Here is a 20,738-nt window from a genome sequence, read left to right as displayed (position 1 = left end):
TTACATGTCCTGGTTGTATATATATGCATAATCCTCAGCTTCCACCATATGAACAAGATTATCCTCTTTCTTAAAACCAGGACATGTAAAAAGTAATATATTATCTACATTGTTTTTACCAGGACATGAGTTTAGATTTTGATAGATATTGCTTGGAAATTAATACAAGTACTGACGCATTTATTATCGACAAGGGGAAACAAATAGTTACCGTAGAAACCAGGCAAACATAAGAATCATATATTCTTACTGACTGTAACTTTAAGACCATGTTTAATTCGGAGAAGGACAGAGGGGAATGGTTTGATCTTCTGACCTTCAACGACCATGAAATCATAATTTTGTATGATCTCTACAGCTACCATCTTCATCTGCAAAAGAGCTATATGTTTACCCAAGCAAGTTCTTGGACCTGCGTTAAAAACCAAGAACTTTGATGAAGGTTCATGTTTGAGCCCTCCATTTTCTGAAATCCATCTCTCTGGTTTAAATTCTGATGCGTCTTCTCCCCATACAGATCTCATTCTACCCAATGCGTAGATACAGATCACAATCTTTGATTCTGCTTCAACTTTGTGTCCGCTTGGAAGCACCTCTGACTTTGAAGGAGACTTGTGATTGAAGGGAATCGGGGGGTAGAGTCTCATTGATTCTGACAATGCAGCGTGTAGATACACGAGCTTATCTAGATCTGTGGGATCAAACTTTGTGTTGATCTCTTGTCGGATCTTGGTCATAACTTGAGGATGCTTAGAAAGAAGCCAGAAGAACCAAGTGAGAGCTGAGCTTGAGGTGTCCCTCCCTGCTACCAATAGACTCAAAACAACGTCTCTTATAAACTTATCGTTACTAGGTTTCAACAGCTTATATTTGGCTGTATCTGCATTCAAATAGTATGTTACTGCGTTGATAGTTTGCTCTTTTTTCCCGCCACTCTTCTCTTCTTTTCTTCTTGTTGATATGATCTTTGCAAACATACTGTTGAAAAACTCCGAAGCAGTTCTCATCTTCCTCTCAACTCCAACACTAATCAGGTTTTGAAGCCTCCACAAGATCACCGGTTTGAGATGTCTATAGAAGAGAGCTTCTTCAGCGAAGTCCGCAGCTTCACTAAACTCAACTTCGGGCATCTCGATGGATAGAGACATTTGATCATAACCAGTCATCAAAATGGAGGCAGTATCAAACATGAATCTCTGGAACACATCTTGTAAGTCTATGACAATGTTTTCCTCAGCAGCTTGATCAAGTAATGGAACAAGATCATTCTTTAACTTACTTGTAGTGCTACTTACTGTGAGCTTCAGGAAGTTCTGATGGTGGAATAAGGCGTGACCTGACTTCCTCAGATCCTCCCATAACTCCATATCAGCTGCTACAATTCCATCTCCCAAGATTTCAAAGATCTTCTTGAATTCAGGTCCTTTAGGGTAATTCGGAAAGTTTGAGCTGAGCATGTGATTGATATTCCTTGGATCAACAGTGAACAACATGTCTGTTCCACTAAACCAAGGCCCTTTGAAAGCGAAAGTCATATCGTTGGCCTCATGAACCTCAGAAAGCCAATAAAAAATTCGAGGGAGATTGAAGAGTATTCCGGGAAGCATCCCAAGGAAAGGCCAGTTCTCCAGCAAAGCCACATTGTGAGATTTCTTGCAAACAAAGAAACATTGGAATACAAGGAAGAAAATGAATGCTATCAAGACTCCAAATAAGCCTATCATAGCCATTTTTACACAAAAGGATTTAATGAGTTTAGATACAGAAATTTTTGTTCATTTGGTTTGCTATATACCCTATATATAACATGTACAGTAAAAATGTTGTGGTTGGCAAATTGAATGTATAATTTAATTATAAGGTCCAACAAGGCATGGGACCACCAACTCTTTAAATTACTTTTGTCCTGTATATATATCATAGCCAAATCATTGCTAGTTCCGATGCATATCTTACTGGACTAACTTTGTCCATTATAATATCTCTAATTAATTGAATTCAAGCAACAAAGATCTATCTTATCCCAAAGAATGATAGATCACACACCTCTATAGTAGGTTTAGATGAATGACTAACCTACCCTTTATACGTATATATTCTATACGCCTCCTAAGATGGAAAGTTTCCAATCTACTAAACCTTTTTTCAAATCTGTTTTTGATATTAAAGATCTAGGTGAGTTAAATACTTCCTGTATACCGTTTTAAAAGAAGTTCTTCTTATCCCAAGAGGTACATTATTGATTTTTTAAATGAGGTAGGAAAAGAAAGCTCTCCTTATCCCCAAAACATCTTATATATCTTATATAATAAAACAGAAGTCACAACCTTGATTCATGTGTGATATTTTAAAAAATGGACTCTCACTAGAAATCAGTTATGATTCATTTATTCCAACTAATATGACTTAATAATATATCATTCCTAATATAACAATCGACTCCTATAAAATCGGATTGGTTAACAAACACATATTTTATTCCTTAATAAATTATACATAGTAGTAATATAAACTATTCTATAGTTCAAAATACTGAACCGATTTAAATAATTTAACCAATATATATATATATAATGAGTTGTATTAAAATAGAAATCATGACTTTTTTCATGTGTGATTTTTTTAATTTGAACTATTTTTAAAAAAAATATTAAATGTATTTTATTAATATTAATAATATATACAATCTTTGAACTACTTTAGTCATAATATCTTTTGATATCTTTTAATTTTAAATATATATATTTTTTTAAATCAAACAAATCTGTTTATAAGATTTTAACAAGATCTTAATTTTCAAAAATTCTATGTAAATATTTTTTATAATTCGTGATTAGTGTTAAAATATTATTATACATTAATATATTTTATAAAATGAAGAATAAAAGTTTTATCTTATTTTACCTATTATATAATCATAATCAATCATATTAAGAGAAAATTATTATATTGAACTAAACATGATAAATTATATTAAATTATTAGATCTATATATTTTATTTTCAGAAGTATTTTTGTTCAGAATATAATATGTTGGTAACAGGGGTTAACATTAGCAAACTATATAATACATGTATAAAAATTATCATGTATTTTATTAAAGCTAATAATATAAAAAATTGTTGTATTTATTTTAATTATGATATCTTTTCATTTTAACTATATATATATAATTCTAACAAATCTGTTGAAAAATATTTTAACAATATCTTAACTTTCAGGAAGTTTATGTAAATATTTTAACTAATTTTGTAATTAGCAATGAACTATTATTATTCATTAATATGTATTCAATTATCATTTATAAAATGAAACACGAAAATTATATCTTATTTTATCTATTTTATAATAATAATAATTCATGTTAAAGTAAAACTATTATATTGAATTAAATATGATAAATTATATTAAATTGATAATTTTATAATTTTATTTTCATAAATATAAAATATTTATACTAAAAATATAATACGATGACATAACCACTTAACATTCGCAAACTATATGATACATGTATAAAAATTGATATATCTTAGATTTTTTGTATATATAAAGAATATATTTTTAAAATGAATAAACGTAAATAAATATTGATATAAGAAAATACGACTTTGAAGGTTGGCGGGTCAAAACTGAATATAAATTTGATACAAAATAATTTTCAAATATGTTGTTTCATGCATATATTAATTTGTTTAATAACAAAATCCAAATACAGTAACATAAATATATTAATTTCAAATATGTTGTTTCATTAGCGGTTTTACATTATTGATTGTTATACCATGTAAACTATAAAATTGTTATATTTGAAATAGGTATATAAACATTTAAATATATGGTTAATGTTAAAATTGTATACCGCTAATGAACTAAAATAAATATATATATTTATAAAACCGAAAAAGAACATCCGCGCGGTTGCGCGGGTCAAAATCTAGTTCATTATTAATCTTTAAATGAGGTAGGGAAGCTCGGAGATAAGCCAACAAAAAAAGATAGAAGAAGTCTTTTTGTAAAGATGCCTGCAAACGGGAGTCAAGAATGTGCATGAAAAACTTTAACATGTCACATAGCTACCTTTTCACGTACAGTGGAGATAACTTAAACTGATGTTGCTTGCAAGATAAAATGAACTGATGTTGTCACAGAACACAAGAGTGGCGTTTTGAGCAGGAAATTTCTTAGAAAACAAGCAGCAACAGAGATCAAACAGAGCCAAGACTTGCGCAGTTGAAGGCTTAAAGCCCATGAACAATTGTACCTTGATATATCTGATAATCTTGTTAAAATGGTGGAAGCTGAGGATTATGCATATACAATTAGGACGTGTACAAAAGTAAGATATTGCAGAGACATAATTAAAACGAAAAAGATATAGCTCGATCAAAGAAGATGAACACTGATGGTTTTATTTATTTCTATTGAAGTAGTTTCGTTTCTATAATAGAACCATGCATGCTTACTACTATAAGTAAATCAGGTGCACCTAAAGCAAATTCCTCTCCTATCAGTAGAATTAGCAAATAAATAAAATTGTTGAATGGCCCAACACTAGAAACCCATGATACATAATATAACACCACTCGATCATTTCAGCACAATGGAGACCTTATTTTTGTGAGAAAGTGTAAGAGCGATTTGAGACAGCTCATCATAATTTGATATATTAAGGCAACTCCTCAACTGGAGAACCAATGTCTCTAGTTTTCTTGTGTTTCGCAGCAAAAGTTCCATGAAGGAAGCCACGAGATCCGGCTTTGCAACTTTAAACGCTGACTTAGCAGGAAAGATCAGGTCTTGTGGATCTTGTGGCTCCATGTAGCGATTAACATATTTCTCCTGCAACACAAACAAAGTTTTTTTTTATATAAATAAAAACAAACAAAGTTATCAGCATGCAAACTAAAAAATCTTTATATATTAGCCAAAGAAAGTGAAGGAGATGCATTTTTATTTGTTTGTACTTCGTAATATAGCAAGGAAAGGATAGTAAAATTTACCACTGAGCAGTTCCAATCTTCAGTTTTGTAAAAAACAATTTTCTTTAATTCAGGTGAGTTTTGTAGCAGCTTTGCTATACCAAGAACCGCAGATCGCAAAATTGTTGTTTTAAGAGTCAACGTTTTGACATTAAACGTCGGGAAATGAACACCACTGTACTCGGCAATAGATAGCATCTAGTAATAAGAATGACAAAGAGATAGTGATTACCTCTCACCAAAAGAAAAACCAAAGCAAACAGTTAATCATAAAACTACTTAGCTAGCATATGTTTACAATAAACATAGCGAGTTCTAAGCATTAATGATTTAAAGGATGCAAGATTTAATGTCAACTTACCTGAAGAAAGCTAAGCCCAACAGTAAGGTTCTCAACGTTCTGCAACTTTTCTAGCATCGTTTGCATCATCACTTGGTAATCATGCTTTGAGGGATCCTTCGAGGGATCATCTTGAGTACACCAGAATCGAGGTAAGAAATAGATAGTGTCTATGTTAGCTTCTATTAAAGAGGAGGAGACATCAACTAAACTATATTTTTGCGTAAAATCTATCATTCTCAAGTAATGGATATGAGGAGCCACTATATGACATTTTCTTGGAGAAGAATTGAAGAATTCTAAATTCAGTCGTCTAAGGCGCGGTGATTCACTCAGATCAAGACAAGAAAGTGAACAAGACTGCAATGTCAAGCTTTCCAGCATTAGAGAACCAGACAGAACCTTAGTAAAAGATTCATCGAGTGAAGAGTTCCTCAAAGACAAGTTCTGAAGTGATGTCCAAGAAACGGTGCATTTGGGACTCATATAGTTCCATGAATCTACGATGAGTTGCTTTAGAGATGAATTGCTGAAGAAGAAATCTGGAAAAACGTAGTATGCATTCAATACCAAAGAAAGCTTCTCCACGTTGTGGGATATCGCAAACTCGATCAAGCTATCAACGTGGTGACGACTCCTTTCGCTGGCTTCGGATGTTTCTCTATCAACGTAGAGATGGAATCTCGTGATTTTTGCAGCAGTGTAGCTGGCTAGGGTTTCGTGAATCGATTCAAGAGATGATTTGTGATGGGGAAAAGAGAGATAAGGTGTCTTGCACCACAAATGCCTCCAACGTTTGGACAAGACGCTAGTTGTGTTGGCTACCTTGGTCGGAACAAAGGAGAAGATATGGTGGAGCATCTCGTCTGGTAGAGAGCTGATTGAGTCTACACCGCCAAAGAGGTTGCTAGGGTTTTGTGCACCCCCAGGGGCGTTACTTTCCTCCTTCGGTGGTGGTTCTTCCATGGCCGTTCGGATTTCGATCAATCCCGAATTTGTTTTTCTGTGTTAAATAAGATATTTCAATCAATCTTTTATGTAAAAAAAAATTCTTAATAAATTCACCAGATTTGTTTCTTAATTATCCCGATTGCACCGGATTTATTTCTTAATTAATTCACCAGATCCAAATTTATATTTTTAAATTTTTCGATTTTAAATGGTTGTCTAAATTTATTATGTATAATGATTTAAGTATGAAATTAGAAAAAAAAATATTTTAAATAATATTAAACTAAAATTTGTATATCACATAACAAAATATAATATGATATTTTGAAATGTGAATTTATTTATCAACCAAAAAGAAATTAAAGACTTCAAAAATCAATTTATGTTACAAATATAAACAAGATGTTATGACATGAATCATTTTTTTTTTTTTTTTTTTTTTTTTTGTAAAAAGGCTTTCAAATTTAAAAACAGAGGAACATACATTGTATGGTTTTTCAACCATAAAGTTTAAGAAAATATGATGAGACATGCCTCATAATCAACCAAGCAATAGCTCACAAAAGAGAGAACTTATGATACATAAGCTTAGTGAAACAAGAAAAAGATGGAAGTACTAAGAAGATGGACAGTAGTATCCGCGGCCTCGACGACCTTGTTTACCTCTTCCTCTAACCGTTTTCCATTCCATATCTTGAAATTTTTGAAGTGGTTTTATTAACCTTCCACCTCGTGACATGGTGAGGTTTGCCGTAGCATCACTCATAAACCCATCTCCATCATCTTGCTCATTATAGTCAATTTGATTGGAAAAGGGACTGCCATGTTCAGGAGAATGTGAAGAGGCCAATGAATTGTCCTTTGGAACCAAGTTGGTTTCGAAGACAATAACAGGTGATGGAATTGCTTCCATAATAATAGTTTCAGTTGGAGCAGACTGTGTGTCTGCTAATGGTGATGAAATGAAAAGAGAGTTGGAGCCATTAGCTATATGTACCTTAGAGTGAGTGAAGTTGTTTGCTGGAGTAGAGAGATCCTTCGGCTCTACACTCATTTGTGAGTGCAAATCAGTGTCTCTTTCTATAGCAGATTCTAAAATCTGTACAGAAGGTTCAACTTGTGCTTCTTCAGCTGAGACCAAATCTATCTCTGAATTTTTAGCTTGTAACTCCAATTCTGAGGTAACAACAGACTGAGTTAGTACCTTTCCCAATTCACCTTGTGGTTCTTCAATTGAGGTTGTTTCCACAACAGAGGGAACAACTGGAAGTAAACATCTTTTTTCTTTGTGTCCTAAGTGTCCACATCTACCACAAACACTTGGAATCCATGTATACTCAACATCCACCAAGAAAATATTACCTTGTTTGTCATCCAAGGCAATTTGCTTTGGAAATGGTTTGTCAAGCTCTACTTCAACGAGCAACTTGGCTTCACCCAAACAAGTCGGATCAAGACGAGGTTTATGCGTTTGCATAGGTTCCCCAAGTCCAGATGCTACATGGCTGAGACCTAATCTTGAGTAGCAACTATCCGGGACATTTTTAAGAATTACCCACACTGGGATTGTTGAAACCTCAGGGACTTTGAATGAGTTAACTGGTTTCCAAGACGAAACAAATAACAAACAGTCATCAACATGCCATACAGCTCGTTGAGTTACCCATTGTCGAGTAGCATCATGAGGGATGTGAAACATGTAAGTGGATTCACTCAGCTTACGGCAGCCTATTCTACAACTTCTTCCCCATAATCTATTCACTACCGCATGGATTAAACCTCCTGGGGGAAGGGAACAGCGATGAAACTGGCCAATGATGTATTCCTTTTTATTTTCTGGTCCTAAATGAAGTACCTGAGAAGGAATTGTGACCTGGGGAGTTCCATCGAGCCGAAAGGTTGGCTTGGCTGCTCGATAAAGGTTTCTGGTAGAAGGATCCATTCTTGCAGCCCATGGAAACCTTAGTGTTCCATCATCCTTAAGCTCAGGAACCGGAACCTTCTGGACAGGCATACGAGGAAACTCTTTGACTGTAGTTGGGAAGTTTCTTTTCTTCTGGCTTTGCCCAAGACCATCAGTCAATGTTGGCCAAAAAGAATCAAGGAGAGTATTAAGGTGCTGCGGATCTAGGTCACTTGGTGTTGCCGGTGACGGGGGAGTTGCCGGTGGTGCAAAAGCGAGAGGCTTGGCCCAAGCTCCGATTGAAGGAACAAAAGTAACTTGAGGATCAACAGATATCTCGGGGGAGGGAATGGTTATTGAGGGAAGACCAGTTGATTGATGTGGTGACATCTGTGGAGCGTTCGTACCAGCACTATCTTCTGTCTGGCAAGCGATTTCCGGTAAGGAGACGCCATCTCCGATAGCTGCCGGTTCATCTTCTCCACTAGAATCGGTTTTCCCTAATTTTTGGGTTAAGGTTTCATCTGAATCCAAGGGATTCGACACCAAATCGACGACATCTAGTTGATAACTTATATCAGCTTTACCATCACTCGCTACTGGAACTGGAGGAGTAGACAACAGCTCTGAATCAGCAGAAATTTCTTTTTCAGTTGAGACCGTACATGGAATTGACGATGTCGGCGGCGGCGGTGGAGACTCTACTGACCAGCGGAACTTGGATGGCCAACGAGGATCCGGTGAGACAGTGCGCTGAACAGACATCGAGGAATCAGAGATTGAAGAATGAGAAGAGTCACCTATTACTTTTGTTAATGGAGGTTTGAGATCCATGGCAGAAAAGAACGAGAGAGGAAGAAGACTAGTGAGATAGGATCCTTGAGAGTAGACGAGACCAGAACTGGCGTTCGTGATGGGCGACGCGCCGGAGCACCGTCGACGAAGGGAGAATCAGCGGCGAGCTTGGTTTACAGAGTTTCAGAGAGAATGATTAAGAAACTGAATTTGCCATGACATATCATTTCTTTTTTTAACGAAGACATGAATCATCTAGTAGAAATAGGATAATGGAAGTGTGATCATGCTACTCATATATGTTTGATTGTTGACGCTATGTAAATCACGGGATAAATCACCGAGAACAGTTCCACAGTTCTGAATTGTCTTACAGAGGAAACGAATAAGCAGTTTAAAATGAAGGACGTGGGATGTAATGGTCGATAGAACTGGTCGGTTGCTTTTCTTGAATTTTCCCTTTGTAGTTGATGTTCTGAATCTTGAGTTTCTTCAGGTTCTTCAAGCCTTGTTTAAGCTGTTTTCAAATTTTCTTAGCCAAATTCTCGAGAAAGTCTCAGGTCAGTATAGACAATCAGTTTTATGAATCATGTGCGTTTTGTCTTGCATCAGTAAACTGCATTGAGTGATAAAGTCACGTTTTCCGTCACTTTTAGTAGCTTCACCATTATATAGCCACAAGAGTTGGTCTTAGGCCTTCACTGATAGAGATGACGATAAAACATTATGCTGGAGAACATGTATGGTTTTATTTATATGTGAAAAATTGCTAGAAATATCATATTCATAGTACCATCTTTCTTTTTTTTTTTTGAATTAATGTTAAATTTATTCAAGAAAAAAACGTTTTTACAATGGATGCATCATGAGATTGATGGTTTAGAGTTCTCTTAAAAGAAAAAGATAGACAAATCTTTTATCTAACCGAAAACCATGTTTCCATGGCTTTGGTATACTTGCTGACTTCCATGACACGCAAGCTGGAGATGCGGTTTCTTACTGCTTTGTCCACGTTTTTGATGAGAGTGGCAGGGGTGTTGGATCTTTCACCATGTCTTCTCCCGTTTCTCTCTGTCCATAGAGCCGATAGTGTCGCCTGGAACACATACCTGAGTAGAAACAAGCGGGTTGAATTCCACGTCTGGTCTGTTAGAAGTCGAACAACCTCATCCCAGTCAGTTGTATAGCGCAGAGACAGTAGCTTAGCAGTGAGATTTTTCCAGACTTCTTCTGAGAATTTGCATTGAAAAAACAAATGGTTACGAGTTTCTAGCGGCTCAGGACAGAGACTGCAGGCTGTCGACGCGTCTGTATTCCAGTTCAATATCCTCTCTCCCGTGGGGAGTCTGTTCTGAACCGCAATCCAGGTCATGAAGGAGTATCGAGGTGTATTATAAGGAAACCAAATACCTTTGTACCAATCAACCTTTACTTGCTCAACACGAATGAGATTCCATGTCGCTTTTGATCGAAACTCTGCTTTGTAGTTATTATCCCCTGCTTTCCACAAGTGAATGTCCTCAATCTGATTTAGACCTCGCAAACGCAGATTAGCAATCTCTTGTTCAATAGTGTTGAAGATTTCTTCTCGATGTCTCCTCCTGCGATGATGTTTCAATACCTTCTCCATGGTGTCATTAATTTTTATACCCATGTTTATCATTCCTCTTCCATTTGTTGTGTCAAGTAGTCTACCAAGAGGAGACCATTGATCAAACCAGAAAGATGTCGATGATCCATTGTTGACTTCCACCTTCATGAATCGCATCGCCATGGCTCTATATTTCAAGATTTTCTTCCACATCCAAGATCCCAAAGTGGTGCTGTCCTTGACTGACCAAAATGAGTTCTTGCGGATCAAATACCTTTTGATCCATCTTACCCACAGTGATGAGTTAGACGAGAGGATCCTCCAAACTAGCTTCAGACATGAGACATCATTCGCTTCTTTTATTGATCGCAACCCCAACCCTCCTTCTTCTTTAGGCTTGCAACAATCTTTCCACGAGACCTTTGCTTTCTTGGTGCTTAAGACCGGGCCAGACCATAAGAAGGCGGCACACAAACTGTCTATCTCTGCAATACACTTCTTTGGGAGTCTAAATGCAGAGATCCAAAAGTTCGTTAAACTGTGAATCACTGAGGCTATCAGCTGTAGTCTTCCTGCAAAGGAGAGGAATCTCGCCGTCCAGGAGCTTATTCTTGATCTGATCTTCTCTATAAGTGGAGCATAGTCTTGAGCAGTCATCTGTTTTGTTAGCAGTGGCAAACCTAAGTACCGAACTGGAAGATCTCCATTGGAGAATGTGTAATGGCTAAGAATATCTTGCTTTTCCGTATCAGCTAAACCTGCCAGGTAGAGAGTGGACTTTTCCATACTAATATGTAATCCAGATGCCTCTGCGAAGGTTTTAAAAATCTCAAGAATACCATCTACTGAACTTCTTTTACCGTCTGAGAATATAAGCAGGTCGTCAGCAAAGCTTAGATGAGTTAGCTTGAGATCCTGGCAGTGAGGATGGTATCCAAACTTCCGGTGAGTCGCAGCTTTATCTAACATTTTAGACAAAACTTCCATACATATGACAAACAAATAAGGAGACAGGGCACAGCCTTGACGAAGACCCCTCTTGCTGTTAAAATACCCTGCTAGTTCGCCGTTAATTTGAACTGAAAACGATGCAAGTGAGATACATTTCTCAATCCAGATAATGTATTCACTTGGGAACCCGAGAGCCTTGAGTGCAGAGAGTAAAAAAGGCCATTGGACAGTGTCAAACGCCTTAGAAATATCGATCTTGAGCGCACATCTTGCTGAAACTGAGCTCTGATGATAGCCTTTTACTAGTTCTGACGCCAAGAGGACGTTCTCCATCAGCAATCTGTCTTTGACGAAGGCAGACTGGTTGGGAGATATAAACTTTGGGAGAATAAGCTTTAGACGATTGGCCAGAATCTTCGAGATAACTTTATAAATGACGTTGCAGCAAGATATAGGACGAAAATCTTTCATAGTCTTTGAGTTTTCTTTCTTCGGGATCAAGGCTAGAATAGTAGAATTTATCCCCTTAGGCATGAAACCAGTCTTGAAAAAAGATTGGACTGCGATCACAAAATCAGCCCCCACAATGTCCCAAGCAACCTTAAAAAATTCGCATGTGTATCCATCCGGACCTGGAGACTTGTTGTTAGCCATTGCGAATAACACATGTTTAATCTCAATGGCCGGAACCTCGTGTGACAGGAGCGCTCTATCTGCCTCCTCACAATGAAAGTTCAGAAGCGTTTTCAGCTCATCAACTTCCATTCCATTGTGTCCCACAACCTCTTTTGCCAGAAAGCCCTGGAAATAATTAACCGCTTCTGTCTTTATCTCTTCCTGAGTTGTAACAATGACACCATCCTCCTTTTGTATCTCTCGAATAGAGTTTTTGGCTGCTCTAAACTTCACTGAATTGTGAAAACTCGTATTGTTCCCATCCCCAACATTTAACCAATGCATCTTGGCTTTTTGGCTAAGAAACTTTTCTTCAATAGACGAAAGTAGTTCCCATTTATCATGAGCTCGAACTTCGTCATCCAGCACATCAGGGGCAGGGTTTGTCATCGCTCTTGTCTGACAAAGACAAAGTTTATCAAAAGCCTCTCTAGTTCTCTTTGTAATATCGCCCACAGTGTCTTTACTTAGTTGTCGAAGAGCCGGTTTTAGTTCCTTGAGTTTCTTGGAAAGTCTAAATAGAGCTGATGTCGAGTTATGCAGGGGAGTAGTACTACTCTAGAAACTTTCCATTAGAGGAAGGAAGCCTGGTGCCTCTGCCACAGCGTTGGTAAACTTGAATGGGCGTTTTGGTTTTAAAGGAGTTGGTAGGATCTGAAGCCTACATCGTAGGTGATCAGAGCACCCTCCAGCCTCAAAAACACAATAAGTGTTTGGGAATTTAGTGGTCCACACGTCATTCACCAGTGTTCGATCTAGCTTCTTTCGAATGAGATCTTCCTTGCGTTTATTACTCCAAGTTAACAGAGGACCGTGAGCTTTCATATCAATGAGTGAGCAGTGCCGACACACATCTTGAAAGTCCCGCATACCTGTAGAGACAGTCGATATGTTTGGACCCGAGTATTCCTCCAGGTGCAGAGTCTCATTGAAATCACCAAGCACAATCCATGGCTTGTCTTTAAGCAAAGGTGAGTTCTGGTGGTCTTTAAGATCATTCCATAACTCTTTTCTTTCTTCAGCGCTGTTGGATGCGTAAACAAAAGAGCAAAAGAACTCCCATGCCTTCCAGTAGCACTGAACAGGTGATAATTTGATTTGTCTTGAAGCAAGGGGTAACTCTGACTTCAGGACTCCATACAACCCATATTCTACCCAGTCGATGGTTTTCATAATTAGATATAGTTGACCAATTGTGGAAAACAGATGACACAATCCTCTCTGCTCTGTTCTCCTTCACTCGGGTTTCTATCAAACATCCAAACTTCATACCTCCTCTTCTGATCCATTCTTTTACAACAGTATGCTTTTTATTTTTGTTAAAACCCCGGATGTTCCAATAGAAACCCGACATCAGTTATTTCATGGTCAACTTTTTCCCCAAAAGATTTTGACCGCAGTCAGTAGTCTTTGGGACATTTGAGTTGGAGACAAGCTTATGGTTGTCTTTTGAAACACGCGGCAAAGATGGTCTGGTAGACATAGCTTTGTTTTGTACTTCCTGCTTCTTTTGAATTGGTTCCTGAGGTGGAGTATTGTCTTTTTCTAAAACTGCTTCCTGTTGCAGTATCTCACCCTCTTCCTCTTCCTCATCTGAACTCAGTACTGCGAATCGAGAATTTGAGATAATCGAACCCTGACCAGATTCAAGGTCCTTTAATTTTTCCGGTGTTCTGCTCACTTTAACTGGTGTTAACCAGCTTTCCTCCTGATTATCTTCATTTTCTTTTCCAGCAGAGGTACTCACATCCACTACTTGCTCTGCCTCCTCCGGGTTTTCATTCTCGGTATGAGACTGCACTGGTTGAATTTCCTCATTGTTTCCACTATCCAAATCCTTGGCACTACCCTCCTCCACTGTTATAGGTGAAACCACCACTTCATCATCTAATTTTGTTACCTCTATCTCCTTCGGTCTTAAACAATCCTTTTCTGAGTGGCCCCATTTCCCACACGTTGTACATTTAGTTGGCAACCATGGAAAGGTGAAATCAATGAGTGTATCCTTTCCCTGATATTTGAAATTCATAGACCGCGGGAGAGCTTTTGTAAGGTCTGCTTTGACAAAAACTTTAGCCACCTTGAGATCTTTGCATAGAGCAGTATCAGGGTGAAGTTTAACTGGAACACCTATCGGGCTTGTGGCGAAACTGAGTCCTTTCCACGAGAACATGTTCATGGGAACATTTTTAAGATGAACCCACAAAGGAACAGAGTTATGGAGTTCTTCCTCTTCGACAAAGGGTTTCCATTCAGTCATCACAACTGGTACCTCTGCTAAATTCCACATACCTCTGCGCAAAACCCTTCCTCTCATTGCTGAGTCGAGGATTCTGAACTTCATAGTTGTAGGGTTTATCTCATAAACCTCTACCATTTGTGACTTGTCGGAAGCCCAAATCTTATTAACGATTGCGTGAACTTTCCCAATATGTGGGGCTTTGTCCAAAAACTTTCCGATCAGAAAGTCCTCCCAAAGGGGTTGAGGGTCCTTGAAGACTTCATCTGGAATCTCTACAGATCCGATACCATCCTCCATCTTGATTTGAACATCGTATTTTGTTAATTCTTTTTGATTTTGTTGGGCGACCTTCACCCACGAGCGAGTTAACGGAGCTGGTTTTTGTGAATTCTGTGTGAGACCATCTTGCCGAGAATCTGTAACAGCCACAACCTCCGGCAGAGGCATTATGGCGGCGCCGGAACCGATGGCTTGGCGAAGTTTAGAACCAAAACCCTAATCTCCACAAAATCCCCCTCAGAGCTAAACGCACCGTTTGGTGTTTTGTATTTCCTTTCCATAGTACCATCTTTCATGTTTACACTAACCATTTTTACTCTCATTTTTAACGAAAGGTAAAAAATATTGATACCATTAAGATTAACTAATGTAGTTTTAGTGTTTAGAGTTGAGAGATATGGTAAGGTTTTTGAAATGTGAAATTTAAGATTATAATAAATATATATATAAATACTTAAAAAATATAGTTTAAAAAAAATATTTTCAAACAGAATTTTCAGTTTTCAAAAAGAAAATTTGACACAAAAAATCAAAAAAAACAAATTCAAATTTTTTTTTATAAAAAAGTTCAAATTTGAAAAAGTATAATTCGAAAACATTAAAAAAAAATATTTTTTTTTATTTTAAAATATTTATCTTATATATAGAAAACAAAGGTTTGAATCTTTTGCCACTTAATAAATAATGTATTTTTGAAAATATCCCTTTAGTGATACCCTCTCTGTTCCAAAATAGTTTGATATTTTGGATGAAGGCACAATAATTAAAACATACACATTTTCTTAAAAAAGTAACACTAAAAATATAAAATAAATCTAATCCAACCAATCATCAAAAATACTATAAAACATCATTTGTCACACATTTTTCAATGAACTTTAAACTAATTAAAAAATATCAAACATCATATATTTTGAAACATCAATAACTCTTCAAAACATCACATTTTATAAAACGGAGGGAGTAATAAAGATGAATAATGGTACCATGAAAATGGTAAACATATATAAAACTTCCTCCAAATTAAATTGGACTTGGTTAACTATTATTCTTTTTTGTTTAGGCGGAACAAACGATTAATAATACAAATAGCAACACATTCAGAGCAGAGCATGATTAATGAGGGGTTTTCAGGGTGAGGTTCTTTGCGGAAGTTTAAAAGCCGGTTCTTAGCCTTTTTAGTTGAAAGTTAAGAGACGGTTTCTTATATTTTGCTAAAAACCTCATCCTAAAAACCCCTATTAATCATGCTCTCATAAATAATAGATTAATAAAGTTATTTTCGCAGAACAAACACTGGTAATACCAGTAGTGGCCCTATCATTGATAGGAATCATATCTTCTTAGTGACTTTGACACTAAGACCATGTTTCATACGGAGAATGACAGAAGGGACTGGTTTGATCTTGTCACCTTTCGTGACCTCAAAGTCATACTTTTGTATTATCTCCACAGCCACTATCTTCATCTGCATTAGAGCCAAATTTTTACCCAAGCAAGCTCTCGGACCGGCATTAAAAGCCATGAACTTGTATGTAGGTTCATGTCTTAGATTACCACTGTCTGAAATCCATCTCTCTGGTTTAAAATCCAATGCGTCTTCTCCCCATATAGATCTCATTCTTCCCAATGCATAAATACATATCACAATTTTTGAATTTGCTTCAACTTTGTGCCCACTTGGAAGTACATCTGGCTTTGCAGGAGACTTATGGTTAAAGGGAAGTGGTGGGTAGAGTCTCATTGTTTCGGACAATGCAGCATGTAGATACACGAGCTTCTCTAGATCTGTAGGATCATACTGAGTGTTGATCTCTTTCCGGATCTTGGTCAAAACTTGAGGATGCTTAGAAAGAAGCCAAAAGAACCAAGTGAGAACTGAGCTTGTAGTGTCCCTTCCTGCCAACAATAGACTGAAAACAACGTCTCGTATAAACTTATCATTATTCGGTTTCAAGAGCTTATATTTGGTCGTATCCACATTCATATAATACGTTAACACGTCCACTGATTGTTTTCTTTTCCCCCGGCTCATCTCCTCTCTTCTAGAAGATATGATCTTTGCAAACCTACGATTGAAAGCCGCCAAATAAGTTCGCATCTTCCCCTCAAGTCCAATACCAAGCCAGCTTTGAAGTCTCCACAAGATCACCGGTTTGAAATATCTATAATAGATAGCTTCTTCACCTGTTTCCACAGCTTCATCGAACAAAACTTCTGGCATCTCAATGGACAGTGACATTGGGTCATAACCAGTCATCAAAATCGAAGAAGTATCAAACATGAATCTCTTGAACACATCTTGTAAGTCTATGATAATTTTTTCATGAGCAGCATTATCAAGAAAAAGAATAAGACTTTCCTTTAGCTTAATTGTATTGCTACTTACTGACAGCTTCAGGAAATCTGGATGATGAAAGATGGCGTGATTTGACTTCCTCAGATTCTCCCACAGCTCCATATCAGCACTTAAGATTCCATCTCCGAGAGCATTGAAGATCTTCTTAGCCTCAGGTCCTTTAGGGTAATTGCCAAAGTTTAAGCTTAGTATGTGATGAATATTCCATGGGTCGGCCGTGAATAGCATGTCGGTACCACTAAGCCATGGCCCTTTGAAAGAAAAAATTAGATTGGTGGCCTCGAGAACCTCGACGGAGAAGTCAAAAATACGAGGGATATGGGCGAGCATTCCTGGAAGCATCCCAAAGAAAGGCCAGTTCTTGAGAATAGGCTGGCTCTGAGATTTCTTGAGGAGGAAGGAACAGTTGAATACAAGGAAAGAAATGAATGCTACGAAGACTTCAGGTAAGCCTATCATCGCCATTTTTAGACTACAGAATTTTGAAGTGTAGGTACCATAGGTAAACCTATCATCGCCATTTAGTTAAGTTGGTTTGCTATATAACTTAAGTTCAATTAAATGCAGAAGTTTCTTGGAAAATGTTCCTGGCTGACCTAGCTCAACTGACCGGATCGGACCAAATCCCCAAAAATCATTTATTCTTTTGTCTTAAACTGAGTGCCACGTGATTTAGATGACTAGACCCAATTACATGGTTGATCTATTATTTTATTTTTTTGTCAGACATGGTTGATCTTTATTTCAATTATACTAAATAATAATCCGCGGAATGTGATTATTAGTTTCGTTATTTTTTTAATAAGGAGACATTAATCTGTTTAATCTCGATATCAGTTTGGTTTTAGATTGTTTCTTTTTTGTTTTTAATCTCCAAAAATATAACTATCATTTTAAATCAATATTTATTTGGGTTGTTCGGTTAAAATGTTTGATGTTTTTAGTTTTTTTTTTCTTGTGATAATCAAAAATTACTATTATTTGTTTGTTTTCAAGTTATGAATCTTAGATAGTCGTGATGACGAACCAATAGTTTCATATTATAGTTTCTAAACGGATAATAGTTAAAAAAAAAGAAAAAAAAATTATTAAGACAAATCATTTTACTACAATTTGGTCGATAGTGAAAGAAGCATTAAGAAAAAGAATATTTTAACTTTCAAAAAAATTAGATATTTTAGTTGTGGTAAATACTTAGTTATAAAGTGCTCACGTCAATGTTCACATGTATGGGTATGTGAAAGTATATAAAGGTGGTTGATAAATATATAAAAATACTGTTAATTAATATTAAATGACATTTTTTTTCAAAATAATACATGAAAAATAAAATTCTTAAAATGAAATTATTTAAAAACAAAAATATTGTAAAATTTATATATAACTTATACATAATTCTTTAATTATATATATATGCATATAACAGATTATATTGGATATCCGTTCCTATAAATATTGATATTTGTGATTTGCTTTTTTTTTTTACGGATATTGCATTTTAAACCTAAATATCAGGATATCTTTAATTGAGTTAAGAAAAAATGATATCCAACTTGGTGTACTTCAAGCAATTTCTCAAATATGATCTTGACTACAAAATTATTTTGCAAGTACAAAATATTATAGTTTTTAAAAAAATAAGTTTTGTTTTTTTCAATAGTATCCCAAAAAATATTCAACTCTATTTATATAGGTTCAGTTTAATTTAATCTCCATATATATTTCAAATTTTAGAAACAAAACATAAAGTTATGTAAAATAGTATTGCTACATAATAATATTTACAAATAAAAAATTTATGTTATATAATTTAGAATATTTTATTATAGAAAGAATAACACTCGCACGAATGTACGGATCAAGATCTATTTTTCTCTTAAGATTTTTGACAAGACAACAACTTACGCGATTTAGAAAATATTTGTATAATAGACACATAAAAGTTGTATTATAAATATTAGATATGAATGTTTATGTTGATGTCAAAAAACGTTTTTTAGATATGGATGTTTATTATATAGAGATTATCTTATAGATTAATATTCTAAATAAACTTGTATCTAAAGATTTGTTTATTCTCTAAGATATTGTATCCCTATATATATTAATTAACTAGTGATGGTTCAGACCTTGTACTGACTAATATATATATATACCTAATTATTTAAAATTCTAAAGTTTATTTTTATAAATATTTAAATTGTTAAATTAAATAAAAATGTTAAATTAATATTATAATATTGTAATAGTTACTTGGATCAATATTTTCAACAAGAATAAAAAACTGGCTATAGTGTTAGTAAGTAAAACCATAAACTAAAGGCATCTCCAACCCTACTCTATTTTTGACTTCAAACTTCATTTTTGAGTAAAATCTTCACCAATCCTACTCTATATTCAACTCTAAAATAAAGTAATGGCTAGGGTTACTCCATTTATGGAGTAATCTTGCCTATTACTCTATTTTTGAGTTGAATTTTTTTTATTTTTGAAATAATCCTTTTAATTTTGAATATTTTTTTCACACTTAAATATTATTTAAAATAATACAATAACATGAAAATAAATATAATACTCCATAAAATATTATTTAATAGTTTTACATAAAATATGCATACACTAATAAAAATCAAAACTAAACATAAATAATCTATAATATAATGTAATATAATATAATACAAATAAGTGATTTAATAATTCTGTAAACTGTTGTTGGAATCGTTGAAGTTTCGTTCAAACGGAATAGATGAGTTTATATATCTTGTGGGTCAATATTTCGATTGATAACATTTATACTTGTTAAACTTAATATATGTACAAACATTTGGATCAAGTACATAATTTAAATTACAAAAAAATTGTTATCTTCTTTATGTTCTTCTAATGCATAATTTGTTTTTGAATTAGAAAAATTGCATATGATGAAAATTACACCAATTGAAGTTGGAAGAAAAGCTCTAACTGTATTTTCATTAATAAATATTTAACTTAAATAAAATATATTTTTATGAAAGTTTTGTAAATATAAAATAGTTGGGTTAATTGTTAAATTTTTATAAGTTGAAGGTACTACTAACAATTATTAACTAAATAAAAAAGGAATCATTTGTGAATATTTTTTTTGAGTAAAAAATGGAGTATACATTGGAGTAAAACCCAATTCCATTTTGGAGTTACACCATTTTGGAGTAAAAAAATGAGTAATACATTGGAGATACTCTAAATATAAGATATATGTAATTATGATATTATTGTTAATATGTATTTATTAACTAACTGTAATAAATGTCATATAATTATATATATATATTAAAATAGTTTTTAAAAAATAATAGTATATATATATCGGTTGAATAGGTTAATGTTTATTAATTATCTTAAATATTATATTAAAATAAAAATATTAATTAAACTAATAACTTTTCCTAAAATCATGAAGATGATAAGTAAGTAAATTCATTTATCAAATAATAATATATATATCATCAAATACAAAATACAATTTTTTTTCTCTTCTTTTATTCACAACATATTTCTCATTCCTATAAGTTTTGTTCATCTTGATTTTTTTATTTTCATTTTCTTTAAATGGTCACGAGTTTCAGCCTAAAAGTATAGCAAAATGGAGTGAAACGGATTTAAAATATGTACTCAACTTATTTGGCAATAT

The 20,738-nt window shown here is 34.8% G+C and overlaps 5 protein-coding genes and 1 pseudogene across 5 annotated transcripts; all 6 read right to left on the bottom strand.

Annotated features, from left to right (window-relative positions):
- Window positions 1-84: 84 nt before the first annotated feature.
- On the bottom strand, window positions 85-2,673 carry LOC103838650 (alkane hydroxylase MAH1-like). Its single transcript, XM_033278744.1, has one exon. It carries the CDS (start codon window positions 1,728-1,730, stop codon window positions 237-239), a length of 1,494 nt encoding a protein of 497 aa, XP_033134635.1. The 5' UTR covers window positions 1,731-2,673; the 3' UTR covers window positions 85-236.
- A 1,721-nt stretch (window positions 2,674-4,394) lies between these two features.
- On the bottom strand, window positions 4,395-6,675 carry LOC103838774 (putative F-box/LRR-repeat protein At5g02930). The gene is made up of 3 exons (XM_009115222.3): window positions 5,344-6,675; window positions 5,004-5,180; window positions 4,395-4,842 (listed from the first exon to the last, which is right to left on the bottom strand). The coding sequence occupies exons 1-3, from the start codon at window positions 6,286-6,288 to the stop codon at window positions 4,591-4,593; spliced, it is 1,374 nt and encodes a 457-aa protein (XP_009113470.2). The 5' UTR covers window positions 6,289-6,675; the 3' UTR covers window positions 4,395-4,590.
- An 18-nt stretch (window positions 6,676-6,693) lies between these two features.
- Window positions 6,694-15,206, bottom strand: LOC117127885. Its single transcript, XM_033278743.1, has 2 exons — window positions 14,996-15,206; window positions 6,694-9,771 (listed from the first exon to the last, which is right to left on the bottom strand). The coding sequence occupies exon 2, from the start codon at window positions 9,008-9,010 to the stop codon at window positions 6,890-6,892; it is 2,121 nt and encodes a 706-aa protein (XP_033134634.1). The 5' UTR covers window positions 9,011-9,771; window positions 14,996-15,206; the 3' UTR covers window positions 6,694-6,889.
- On the bottom strand, window positions 12,696-13,601 carry LOC117127888 (annotated as a pseudogene).
- LOC117127886 lies at window positions 13,500-14,932 on the bottom strand. The gene has a single exon (XM_033278748.1). The coding sequence runs from the start codon at window positions 14,875-14,877 to the stop codon at window positions 13,546-13,548; it is 1,332 nt and encodes a 443-aa protein (XP_033134639.1). The 5' UTR covers window positions 14,878-14,932; the 3' UTR covers window positions 13,500-13,545.
- A 784-nt stretch (window positions 15,207-15,990) lies between the features above and the next one.
- LOC103838649 (alkane hydroxylase MAH1-like) lies at window positions 15,991-20,713 on the bottom strand. The gene has a single exon (XM_033278746.1). It carries the CDS (start codon window positions 17,531-17,533, stop codon window positions 16,043-16,045), a length of 1,491 nt encoding a protein of 496 aa, XP_033134637.1. The 5' UTR covers window positions 17,534-20,713; the 3' UTR covers window positions 15,991-16,042.
- Window positions 20,714-20,738: the final 25 nt, after the last annotated feature.

This window comes from Brassica rapa, chromosome A09, assembly GCF_000309985.2.
Source record: "Brassica rapa cultivar Chiifu-401-42 chromosome A09, CAAS_Brap_v3.01, whole genome shotgun sequence".
Taxonomy (NCBI): Eukaryota; Viridiplantae; Streptophyta; class Magnoliopsida; order Brassicales; family Brassicaceae; genus Brassica; species Brassica rapa.
This window is presented reverse-complemented; position numbering and strand designations above follow the sequence as displayed.

Bases quoted from the DNA above. Each gene is read 5' to 3' on its own strand.
- LOC103838650 (XM_033278744.1), bottom strand. From the start codon at position 1,730: ATGGCTATGATAGGCTTATTTGGAGTCTTGATAGCATTCATTTTCTTC.
- LOC103838649 (XM_033278746.1), bottom strand. From the start codon at position 17,533: ATGGCGATGATAGGCTTACCTGAAGTCTTCGTAGCATTCATTTCTTTC.
- LOC117127885 (XM_033278743.1), bottom strand. From the start codon at position 9,010: ATGGATCTCAAACCTCCATTAACAAAAGTAATAGGTGACTCTTCTCAT.
- LOC117127886 (XM_033278748.1), bottom strand. From the start codon at position 14,877: ATGCCTCTGCCGGAGGTTGTGGCTGTTACAGATTCTCGGCAAGATGGT.
- LOC103838774 (XM_009115222.3), bottom strand. From the start codon at position 6,288: ATGGAAGAACCACCACCGAAGGAGGAAAGTAACGCCCCTGGGGGTGCA. The intron at 5,181-5,343 runs GTAAGTTGACAT...TCTTATTACTAG, and splicing joins TTGGGCTTAGCTTTCTTCAG to ATGCTATCTATTGCCGAGTA. The intron at 4,843-5,003 runs GTAAATTTTACT...TTTGTGTTGCAG, and splicing joins AAGATTGGAACTGCTCAGTG to GAGAAATATGTTAATCGCTA.